We start from the raw sequence: 12,904 nt of genomic DNA on the forward strand, positions 1-12,904 counted from the left end.
TTCAGCTGACTGATTTGTCTTGTAAGCATCCACCTGTAATAGCAGTACCCCCATACCCTGGACGAGTTTATTTATAGCAGTCAGAAACATCTCAGAAGTCTGACGAGCACCAGGAGAGCAAGAACCAATATCGTCTTTCATGTACAGTGGGGGCTTTCTAGAAATGGTTGTGATGCCGTCCTGGCACCCATAGCATACACAACAAGCAGATCAGTAATGTCTGATTGCATTTTAAGATGTCTTACATGTAAGAATAGTCTTCTGGGATTTGTTTTTCTGGGCTTTGTTTTTAGATTTGAAATAGAAATTAAGTATTGAAAGAATTTTGAACAAACAAATTGTGATATTTAGATAGACACTAAGTATTTGATTTAGAATGTTTATTGACAGGTAGATCTAAGATTTGAGTTGATTATATTCTGTTTGTCATGTATTTGAAGCATGAGAAATACCCGGAAAGGAATACACATGTACATGTACATTATGTATGTTTCTGGACAGGATAATCTGTGAGGGATTTTGGGTTTGTTTCTTACATAATCACAGTGAAAAACCTGAATAAAATAATTCGCCTCCAAGAGTGTTTTATTTTAAATACTGGCATTTATAAACTCCACCTGCTTGGCAATGTAAATGCTCATTCTTAAAACATCAGTGTCACATGACCACTTCGCTTCTGAGCATGCTCAGAATCTACAAGTGGTGCATGGGCACAACTCCCCCCCCCCCCCCCAAAAAAAAAAAAACTAAAAAATAACGAAACAACAACAACAAAACAAAACAAAAACAGCAATGGGTTTTTCCAGTACAGTTATTTTCTGCAATGTAAATGGGCCTAAACCTTCTATTTTTCAATATTGAAATTACTGAGTTTACAGCAAAAAGTTTTTTTTTGGGGGGAAAACTATTTTTCAAACAATTGTCATTATGTTCAATGCAGATGTACAGTAGTGCTAGGAAGTAAAACACTTTCTCCAGCCTTCTTTAGTATTGTATGTTCATCCAAGTAGTACATGACCTTTATTCATGGAAAAACAAAGGGAAAATACAAAGTAAGTTCAGGTTACTTTTTTTCTAGGAACAATGTGCAGGACTTTATAAAAATAAAAAATGGCAAACATATAAAGTATACATAGATTTTTGTTACATATTGAGATACAGGTATAATGAGTGTTTTTGTGTAATGATCTCAATTCAAGGCTACGGTGGTTACAAACAATCAAATTTGAAGTTTGAAATTGTGATGAGAAATAGTGAAAAAACTGAGTAAAACCGGAAGGTAGTTGATGAGTCTTCCTTTAGCATGTATGTATTACAATGTTACATGTATACACTGTACATGGTATGAAGACAGTTTATAGTCAGATAACTTTGGTTTAAATACTTACAGATATATTTGAAGAAACAAGCAATTATTACATCATCATTTGAAACCAATTATTGATAAAAATGTATCCATAAAGGATCAATGTAAAAATAGAGAAGCTGAAAGGGAGAAGAAAGAATAAGGTGTAATGATGTATAGAGAGGAAGGAGGCAGAAATACAGAACAGAAGATCAAGAAGAAGGATTGGGTAATTAAAGTAGAAGAAGAAGAGAAAGAGACCAAACAAAAAAAAGAAGAGAAGAAGAGTCTTTGTGAAAGAAAATGAAGGGAAAGAACAGCCTTTATTTATACAGAAGTCATCCTGAGCATCATATCGGTCCACCTTGGTTCCGCCCTGGCATTGTCACAAGATTCTACAAGATTTTGTTTTTTTTCCCCACCCATCTTTCACTTGCTGTATGTTGTCCTGTTTTATGTAATGATTATTTCATAATTTAGCCAATAAGCAAGCAGCATGTTTTGTGAGCATGGGTATTTGCCGATCTGAAACACTGTCGAAGATATCATTAGTGAAGTTAATAACATTGACATAGCAGAATGCACTTTGTAAGGTAAACATGTATGAATGTATGAGTGAAGAATGTGGGGCATTCCTGCACTGTGACTCTGTATGTGCAGGCATGCCTCATTCGTGACCACTCGCATATAATCATGATTTTGTTAACTGTTCATGTCGTCACTCAATTAGTTGTGCGGGTCTGTCAGAATGAGACCAGGCCGGGAGAAGAGAAGGGGAGGAAAGGAAGAGGCAGATTGAAAGGGAGACGGAATGTTGTGTGAGAGAGCAGGTATGGAGGAAAAGAAAGATCCAGAGAGTGAGAGAGAGAGAGAGAAAGAGAGAGAGAGAGAGAGAGTAAGGGATATGAAGCAAAGAAGTATACTTGAGTATGAGAAGGAGAGAAATGCATGTAGACACCCCCCCCCCCCCCAAAAAAAAAGGGATACAGGTTGAAAGTGGATTGAAAATATAATGCTACAGAAAGAGACAGAGAGAAGCATAGACAGACGAACAGATGAGTAGAAAGATAGAGACAAACACCCTAGATAGTATCAAACAAGCACAAAGGAAGATAATAGAGACATATGAAGCAACATGATAGGAGTGTGAGAGTGAAAGAAAGATTCAATAGAGGGAAAGAAACATCAAGAAAGAAAGTGTATGAGTTGGGATAGCAAGAAAGAGAAGGAGACAACAGATGGATAGCTAGAAGGAGAAAGAGAGAGAAAGACAGGAACACAGACAGAGAGACAAAGAGAGAGAAGACGGATAAAGAGATGAGCGTAGAGATACCTTAAGTGTCAGTGTTGTCACAGTCAATTGAATCATAGCAAGCACACTGTGCAACTCAATTAGAAGATTAATGTTTCCTAAACCTATCTTCAAGTATGGTGTACGAATGAAGAAAAATAAGTTGAGCTGAGCATAGTGACTATAACCGGTATTGGCATAGCCAAATCTAATAGCCAAATCTAGCTTAAATGTCCACTTCCAATTGATAGCATTTTACCATGTTGAGCTATATTTGTATTCTCAATTCAATCTCTCTTTAAGTGACTTATCGAGAAGACTTTCTTCAAAAGTATTGTCTTGAAGTCAATTTACGATTGCTAGATAATATTTTTGCATTTCACTGTATATTTTAATAAATTACTGTTCTATTGAACACAAACAATTTATAGACGTATGTGAATCCTCTATCCACTAAAGCGTGATACCCAAAGAAATATATTTAGTGCATTTTGGAATACAGCAGAAATACTAATGAAAGACGAAAAAATAACCCATTATGGAGCTTATTTGTGTTAAATACATATAGGTCCCATCTGAAAATAACAACATAAACATTATTTCAAGTCCAATTTCAACACTTTAAATGAAATTTTATGACAGTTATTTTAAAGACTTGCACAGTATGGGTTAAATAATGCCATCTGTTGTAGATGTTGTTTTTATTGTTGTTGATGTTTTTGATGTTGTTGTAGAATAGATGATAATGATGTTGTTGATGATAGTAATGTTGTTTTTGTTGTTGTGTGCACCCGGTTAAAGATGTTCATGCGTGGGTATATAGTCGTTAGTGAAGTAGGTAACTTGGTGAACACTGAGCCAACGGGTATTACACTCCCGTACAGATGTACGCATGAAGGGACACTAGTACGCACAGGAGCGTAATACCTGTTGGCTCAGTATGCTGCCCTCTATATACCCAAGCTTGAGCAACTTTAATATTAGACTTGTCTTCAGTAGATGTGTAAGTAGTATGTACAGTTTTATGTTTGCCGCATGTACACATCTCAATGGCTCCTCAGGATGTATTTCTAGTCATTATGACGGCATATACTGTTCATTGTCACCGTGGAGCCTAAGCTAAGGGCTTCTGTCTCACCGCAGTCTATATTTTTTGTGAATCAAAAAAAGAAGATTTCTCAGATGTTTAATGTTTAGTGAAATATTCTGTAGGAAAAAAAGTGAGTAAAAAAGATAACTAGAAAGGGTTGAAATAGAAAAATAAAATTGTGAGTGTTTTTGTCTTCCATCTTTGGGTATTCAGCTCTTCTATTCTTGCAGACAGTTTATGGCAAAGTCCCGCGCTCAAGAAAGCTATTTGCTTAGGGCCTTTTTCTACTACTGCTTGAAGACAAAGCAGTCAAACTTTGGAAGCGTTTAATAAAAATTTCTAAAATTCTTTTCCTCTCAAAATTTAAAAGTTATTATCTTCTCTAATTCTTCCTCTAGAGTTGAGCTATTTATCAAATAAAAGCTTGTGAAAAGTAGAATCAGAATCAATCAGAAAAATAGAATTTGAAAAAATATTAAAACTATGAATTTTGCTCATGCAAGTCACCCTCCTTCCTCCCACAAGGCTCCAATTCTTTTAACCACTACTCTTGAATCAGATCCAATTTCTGGGCTCTCCTCCTAAATGTGCTACTACTATTATTCTATTGGTACGGGATTTAACAGAATGCCTCAATTGAGATGTTTCAGGGGTTTGTTTGCATCGCTTCATTTTAATGAAAGTAAATTCAAGCAGTAGACATGACTATTCAGACTTGAATGCTATTGTGAGATCATGTTACCAAGATACTTGTAAGCAATAATGAATCTTTGAGGCCCCCAATCTTTCAAAGTTTCTGAGAGCATTCTTTGAGATCAAAGGATGCTCAAATTCAGTCAAATCTTGTAGTTGGTTCCTAGAGGTTTGGTACTTTAAGACAAAAGATATTAAGAGATGCAATTTGTTTCTTTGAAACATTAGATGAGGTAAAGTAATTCAGTATGTACAACCTGTATATGACTACAAGAATATCACTCCACGAAATCCTTATTTTCAAGTTAAGAAAATTGTAACAAATCTGAGAATATGTGAGCAGGAATCCTTGTATCACATTGCTTCAATGATATTATTCTACATGTAGAGAATTTAGAGATAGTTCATATTTTATTTTTCTTACTGATAACAAAGCACATTTACACTGTACTACTGCAGTGAATATGGATCTGTAGGAATTACTAACCTCTCAGCTCATGTACTTCCTAAACATAAATAATAGACTGCCTATTGTATATCATATACTCTAATTCATAAAATGGTACTAAAACACAAAGTTTGTTATTTCAGTGATGAGCGCAAGGTTTAACATGTCTTTACTCTTTTCATTAACTGGTTTAAGTGCAATGCCTTTCCTATGCGTCCATGTCAGTTCATGAAACCATTTGCAACTTTTACTACTTGCTCTTTAGAAATTGACTTTTTAAAAGTTATCATATTGAGGTTATTTTGAAATGATAATTCTTTTCTCTTTTTAAGGAATCCAAGCCCCCAATTCAGGACTTATATTCAGACCTACGAGATGGATCAATTCTTCTTGCGCTACTTGAAGTACTCAGCGGACAAAAATTAGTAAGTTTAATTCAGTTTCATATACCATGTGTACAAATGTAGAAGTGTGTTTGATATATTTGCAAACATCAGTGATCATATAATGTTGCCAGAAATGTCTATAATTAAAGATTCTTTCCTATATCCTTTTTTGTTTGTCACAAATGGAAAAGGTCAATATTCATTTTGCATGATTCAACTGACAGTTGTTGAGCTGGACTTATCATCATTTTGTAAAGAGAACTACATGTATGTTAATATCCTGGATCCAGGAAATCAAATTACATTGGTTCCACCTGATGATCTGGATGATGTTAGGCGGCCCCTTAAAGGCTGACTCCTGAAAGGCTGACCCCTGAAAGGCTGACCCCTGAAAGGCTGACCCCTGAAAGGCTGACCCCTTAAAGGCTGACCCCTGAAAGGCTGACCCCTGAAAGGCTGACCCCTGAAAGGCTGACCCCTGAAAGGCTGACCCCTTAAAGGCTGACCCCTGAAAGGCTGACCCCTGAAAGGCTGACCCCTGAAAGGCTGACTCCTGACAGGCTGACGTCTGAAAGGCTGACCCCTTAAAGGCTGACCCCTGAAAAGCTGACCCCCGAAAGGCTGACCCCCGAAAGGCTGACCACCGAAAGGCTGACCCCCGAAAGGCTGACCCCCGAAAGGCTGACCCCCGAAAGGCTGACCCCCGAAAGGCTACTACATTCTCTCTTTTACATAGACTTAAATACAGGGATTGCCTAGTTCCAGTAGACAATGGGTTAAGGCTATGTAAGGCTACCGAATATTATAAATAATTATCCATATTTATGTACATGTACATCGTTTTCTATTGTTAAATGTTATATTGTATTTTCTAACATTTGCATTTTCACTGTCAAAAAAGCCATTGGAAGCAAAATTTCTATGTTATGTTTGCAACATGTATGGACCAATAAAATAATCTCGAATCTTGAATCTTATTTTGTTGTCATGTACACATTCGTCATTCATGTAGTCAGAACAAAATTAGTTCACAGAAAAATATTTTATTTTCAAAATTGCTGTCTGTCACTCTTCATTGTTTGAAATCCTACCCGTTCTTCTCCTGATTGGCTGCAATTAAGCAATTTTAGAAAGCAGTAGATTAGATTAAGTTCTCCTGCTCACCACAGTCTGTGCTGGTTCTGTGCTGCTGAATTAATTCTCTTCTACACTATGGGAAGTCACCTAGAACTTTTCATACCCATCCTCATCATCTAAAATATATATTTTGGATAGTATTTAAAGTTCTGTATTTAGTTTTAGATGGGTATTTTAAGTTCTGACTTAACTTTTGGATGGGTATGCTAAGTTCTTGAATTAAACTCCCTTCTTTTGTTCATGAAATAGACTTTAAAACCTGCAAATCATGCCTCAAAACTAAACTATTTCAGTAGATATGTAGAAAGTCTGCCCCTTTGAATGTTTAGCTAAAATATGGTACCACACAATATGTAAATCATCAACAAGTGTCATTTTACAAAGCTGCTCCCCTCACACTTCAATGCCCTTTCTTTGTACTATACTACATGGGACATGCTTAAAGGTAATACAAAGTTTTGGGAAATTTTGAAAATTGGGTGGATAATGATTCTTTACAATTTTGATACATTTGGATGCCCCTGTGGATGTATTATAAGCACTAGAAAATTTAGCCCCTAAAACACTTCTGCTTTCGAGAAAAATAGCACCTACAGCCGTACAATGGTAGTTGCGACCATGACAATCTCTGAATATGTAGTTGTGATATATAATTTCCAAACGGGAATAGCTAGTCGGTTAATTTTAGTCAAGAAACATTATTTTATAGCTTAATTAATATCTTGACCTTTAGAGGGAGCTTTACAGCATAAAGAGTTAATTATTTATAATTTCATAACTTAAGACTCGATTTCAACCGCGACAACCATGACTGAATATTGTAGGATCACATATGCTTCCAATATGTTCATTTGAACCGAATTCATGACCCCATACCAAAACTTTGTATTACCTTTAAATATCTACCCCACGTCTTGTTAGCGAGTTCAATAAGTTTTTAGTTGATGCTGACTGGATAATCATTAACTCATAATGATCACAGAATTAACGATCTTCTGGCTCTCAAAAAGACAAACTATAATTGAAACTGATTCCGTTCTTTCTCTTCACAAGACAAGTGAGTTACTGTACATGTTTGATTTAGGGCTAATGAAATCAAACCTAGGGTGCGTTTATTGACCAATTTGTTGCCTAGAATCAGGTTTCTCAAACGTCTTTCAGGCAAATTTTTAAGGTGATAAACGCAAAGCCTTTTTCAAACTTCTATAGATATGGGCATATTGTAACACCGATAAAGGTGTGTTTTGAATGTGATATACAGCCAGATTCACGTTTCTGAGACGTGATAAACGCAAAACTTGTTTAAACCCCACATACATATTGGACTTTCCCAGGCTAATTTCCGGTTCAGCGAAATAGTGCGCACCATGTGATATGCCCTAGTTGACCTCCGAGCAAATCTCTGCTTCCCGGGTCAAACGGCGCAAAACAGCTGCGCATAGACGAGGCCTTTATTTTTAATCATGAAGAGATGATAAACGCGACATCCCGAAAATCACGTTCGTATAGTGGGGTTCGATATGTACATATCTAGTGGCAAGACACGATAAACGCACCCCTAGTGGCACTTGTTTTCCTGCAACGGAGTACCAGAAGAAGAAGATGGTTTATTCATGGAATGTAAGAAAAGCCTTGACATTCAGCCTAGCTTTGAGATATAAATACATTCAGGATTTATTCATCACTCTATTTACACTTGAGTTTCAGGGGGCTGTTTTCATTTGTTCATCAAGGAGGTAGAGATCAATTCCTAGCACTACGGAATGACATTTCCAGAGAATTTTCTATTTTTGATAAAAAATATCATAGACATTTTGATAAGAGTATGCAAATTCATGAAATTATTATATTAATATGAGGTACTTTCACCACATTTAAGTTTCCTATAAACCATAATCAAATTTATAAAATATTGAATTGTATATATACTTTGGTTAGGAACAACACATACTTGTCTGTTTATACAAAGCTATTTAAAATACATTTTTTTATGAATTAGATGAATGGTTGATAGGAAAAACGTTTTTGATATTTTTTTTAATTTGAAGTTCATATTTTTAGCATAATATGGAAAGTTGCTCAATATTAGACGTTAATTAGGGCATGACTTGGAATCCCTATTTTCATGTTCTATCAGATGTAGTTGAAATCACTAGGCACATTTTAACATGAAGGCACATGTAATGTCTGTTTCTTAATTTCTTTATACTACATTTCTCAAATTTTGAGTGCAGAAGTTTAGCATTATAATGCCTAATTATTTTAGTGCCCAAAATATGACTGGCACTATATAAAAGTGTACAAATATTTGCAGTACTCTTAATTTAGGAACATAGAGTTTGATTTTTATAGAAGGCAATTATTCTCACATCACTTGTCACTTAATTTTTTTATAATTTTAAAAAAATATTTTTTTAAAATATTTTTTTTTTTTTATAATTTATTTATTTATTTATTTATTTATTTTTTTATTTTTTGGGGGGATTACATGTATATTTACTTGAATAGTAAGCAAATAACTACCGTTGGTGAAGGTGATGGGACAAACTATCACTTCCGAGGCGATCTGGATGTAGCTATCTTTCCGAAGCGAAGCTGAGGAAAGATAGCGTATACATTGTGATCGACGAGGAAGTGATAGTTTGCCATCGCCTGAAACCAAAAGATGATTATTTGCTTTATATTCCACATCTAAAACAATTTAACTATAAAAAGAAAAGGACGTGTATGCATCTACATGAAAGACACCAGACCCAAACTGCACCAAAAAAGTTAAAAATTTAACCAAACCCCTTGAGGGTACGGTGCGCGCATGTGTTTGCTTTAATTGCGCTCATTGGTAATGCGCGCTTAATTACGCCTGTTTTAGTGCGCTTTTGGATAATCTTCAGTGAAAGTGCGTTGCCCTGTGTAGACAGTACCTCTTTCTTCAGTGAAAGTGCGTTGCACTGTGTAGATAGTAGTACTATCTACACAGTGTAACAAACTTTTTGCTTCTCCCATCAATAATGGGCGAACTATCTTTCGTCACGTGATTTACTTTTGACGATTCGTAGAGCAAGATTCTTAGTATGTGGAATATAATGAGTTAAGCAAATAAGGGATAAAGATGTGAACAAGTACATACATTAATGGCCTTAACATGCACATGTATACGCATGCCACTTCTGTTAGTTAAAACGATTCTCTTAGTGATCTTTGAGAGATATTTTGTGAGACATCCTTGTAGGAGGCTTAGTGTCTTCCTTTGCCTGTCCCCCTCACTGTCAAATACAAGGTCATTCTCACATTGATTCTACAGGTATGAATTACATGTTGTTTTGAAACCATTTATGTCCTATAGGCCTGTATGTATGATGATGTTTTCAAAGATCATTGTTTTTTACTGCAATATAATGAAGCTAACTTTGAAAACAATTAAAAACACATTTTCATGTACTGAACTTGTAAATGACGTAAGATGTCTAGTGAGAGAATCAAATAATATGAGATGATTTCAGAAAGTATCTTTCCTCCCTCCTCCTCCTCCTCCTCCTCATCCTCCTCCTCCTCCTCCTCCTGAAGCATACACACCTGTATTGCAACCTGATCAGGGATAGACTGTACATTGCTTTAGGCAACGAACATCCTCAAAATATAAAGTGGATCCCAATTTTACTCTGGGATGCTCCTTGCTAAACACGTTCATAACATGCATGCATAATTTTTTTTGCAACTCTGCTGAGTTTTGGGCTGGCACCTTAATATAAACATTTTATTACCCCCTTCCCTTCTTTCTCCTCCTCCCATTCCTCCCCCTCCCCCTCCCCCCCCTCTCCCTCCCTCCTCCTCTCCCTCCTCCTCTCCCTCCTCCTCTCCCTCCTCCTCTCCCTCCTCCTCTCCCTCCTCCTCTCCCTCCTCCTCTCCCTCCTCCTCTCCCTCCTCCCCTCCCTCCTCCCCTCCCTCCTCCTCTCCCTCCTCCTCCCCTCCTCCTCTCCCTCCTCCTCTCCCTCCTCCTCTCCCTCCTCCTCTCCCTGCTCCTCTCCCTGCTCCTCTCCCTCCCCCTCTCCTCCCCTCCCCCTCCCCCTCCCCCTCTCCCTCCTCCTCTCCCTCCCCCTCTCCCTCCCCCTCTCCCTCCTCCTCTCCCTCCTCCTCTCCCTCCTCCTCTCCCTCCTCCTCTCCCTCCTCCTCTCCCTCCTCCTCCCCCTCCTCCTCCCCCTCCTCCTCTCCCTCCTCCTCTCCCTCCTCCTCTCCCTCCTCCTCTCCCTCCTCCTCTCCCTGCTCCTCTCCCTGCTCCTCTCCCTCCTCCTCTCCCTCCTCCTCTCCCTCCTCCTCTCCCTCCTCCTCTTCCTCCTCCTCTCCCTGCTCCTCTCCCTCCCCCTCCCCCTCCCCTCCCCCTCCCTCTCTCCCTCCTCCTCTCCCTCCTCCTCTCCTTCCTCCTCTCCCTCCTCCTCTGCCTCCTCCTCTGCCTCCTCCTCTCCCTCCTCCTCTCCCTCCTCCTCTCCCTGCTCCTCTCCCTCCTCCTCTCCCTCCTCCTCTCCCTCCCCCTCCCCCTCCCCCCCCTCCCCCTCCCCCTCCTCCTCTCCCTCCTCCTCTCCCTCCTCCTCTCCCTCCTCCTCTCCCTCCTCCTCTCCCTCCTCTCCCTCCCCCTCCCCCTCCTCCTCTCCCTCCTCCTCTCCCTCCTCCTCTCCCTCCTCCTCTCCCTGCTCCTCTCCCTGCTCCTCTCCCTCCTCCTCTCCCTCCCCCTCTCCCTCCTCCTCTCCCTCCTCTCCCTCCTCCTCTCCCTCCTCCTCTCCCTCCTCCTCTCCCTCCTCCTCTCCCTCCTCCTCTCCCTCCTCCTCTCCCTCCTCCTCTCCCTCCTCCTCTCCCTCCTCCTCTCCCCTCCCCTCCCCCTCCCCCTCCTCTACCCTCATGAAGCACACACACACACACACACACACACACGCACACACACACACACACACACACCTGTATCTCAAGCTGATACATGATACGTCACTCTGGGCAACAAACATCCTCAGAATACACAACGATCTTGTTTTTACTCTCAGTCTGGGATGCTTTTTTGCCATCGGTTATTAATATAGATGCCTTTCTTGATGTATTGAGTGTGCTGCTTATACTGCTAACATATGATTATGTGCAAAGTACTTTAAAGCCACACTGTACTACTTGTAGCTTCTTGCTCCCTCTATATAGAAAACATTGCCTAATCGGTGACCATTGGTCCCCCATGATCCTCTTTTTCTTATGTTAATTGAGAGCTGAGTTGATGAGATAGCATCCTGTCAGTGACCTCGCTGGGTGGTCAAATTCCTCCTTGCCAAACTAGTACAGACAACCTTTAAGGTCGTGATCATTCTGCTGCTGTGAAAAATAAATGTTATAATTATGATAATGCTATAGGTACTGCTCTCAAAAACATTTTACTGGTTATGATATTACTGGCATACATTGTGCAGGTTTATAACTTCATGTAATATATACCTTTGCTGATAGTCATCGAGGAAGCTGAATAAACATTGATCGGGTTATGAACTTATCTTACTAGATACGTGCCTACTACATCATGTACCCCTTGCCGATAGTCATGAAGCAAGGCTGCTCCAATTCATGAATAAATGAACTTGTATTCCCATCACATCTATATTAATAGTTACCTGTAGATGTAGGGAGTCTGTATCCTAATAGCATCACTCTGTATTTCATACTCCATCAACCACATCACACCGGACCTGATTCACTTCACGCTGCTCTATCAAGCATGAATAATCACCTCAAACTCGTTGAGATCTCGTAATGGTGGAAAAATAATACATATGAGCATTCTCATCATTTTTTGTTGTCAGTTTGGGAGAATATCATAGTCGAACTGTCCTCTGAAAAGGATTACTCTTCAAATGCTCTTGTATTTGAAGTATGACAAGAAAATAGCTGAAGAGTTTGGACTATGGGTTAATTAATAATTGTGTACCCATACCGGTACTCGATATATCATCATCAAATTTGTGAGACACTTGGGTAGATTTACAAAACTGTGACCCTATTTTTGTGCTATCAAGCTATTCTCTCAAACCTAGATGTAGCAACGCGCGGGCATCTGGTTGGAGGGAATCTGGTCTGACACCAGTAATCTGAGGGTATTTCTCTCAGATCAGTTTGTGTCACGGCTGTCGTCTGATGGCTTCAACCATATGCTGTTTCAAATTATCAATTCATTTGGGAGGTCAGTTTGAGTTTTCTTCTCCCGTTCACTACTCTTTGTATATTTACTTGGTGGGATGGTGTGCCTATGGCAGTTTAACCAACTCAGAAGATCATCTTCAATGTCGTTTTGGATTTATTTTTGCTTGTAGATGTCGATTTTGTCCTTTTCTTTAGAAGTAGCGATTCACAATTTCTCAAACGGTTCTGTGATTTTCTGGAACTACTCATACTGAGACCCCTGTCTTCCTTCTCCCCCTGTCTTCCTTCTCCCCCTATTCCTCTTCCTCCTCCCCCTATTCCTCTTCCTCCTCCTCCTCCTCCTCATCCC

The 12,904-nt window shown here is 39.1% G+C and overlaps 1 protein-coding gene across 1 annotated transcript in view; it reads left to right on the plus strand.

The window, feature by feature from the left end:
• The window catches only part of dlp (dystrophin-like protein), a gene marked incomplete at both ends in the record, with an annotated part of 108,870 nt that overhangs the window by 5,312 nt on the left and 90,654 nt on the right, over positions 1-12,904 (plus strand). The window contains 1 exon segment of the mRNA NM_214496.1: positions 5,200-5,292. Within this exon segment, the coding sequence (NP_999661.1) occupies positions 5,200-5,292 (93 nt within the window).

The sequence above is a fragment of the Strongylocentrotus purpuratus genome, unplaced genomic scaffold (genome assembly GCF_000002235.5).
Source record: "Strongylocentrotus purpuratus isolate Spur 01 unplaced genomic scaffold, Spur_5.0 spur5_scaffold_21, whole genome shotgun sequence".
Taxonomy (NCBI): domain Eukaryota; kingdom Metazoa; phylum Echinodermata; class Echinoidea; order Camarodonta; family Strongylocentrotidae; genus Strongylocentrotus; species Strongylocentrotus purpuratus.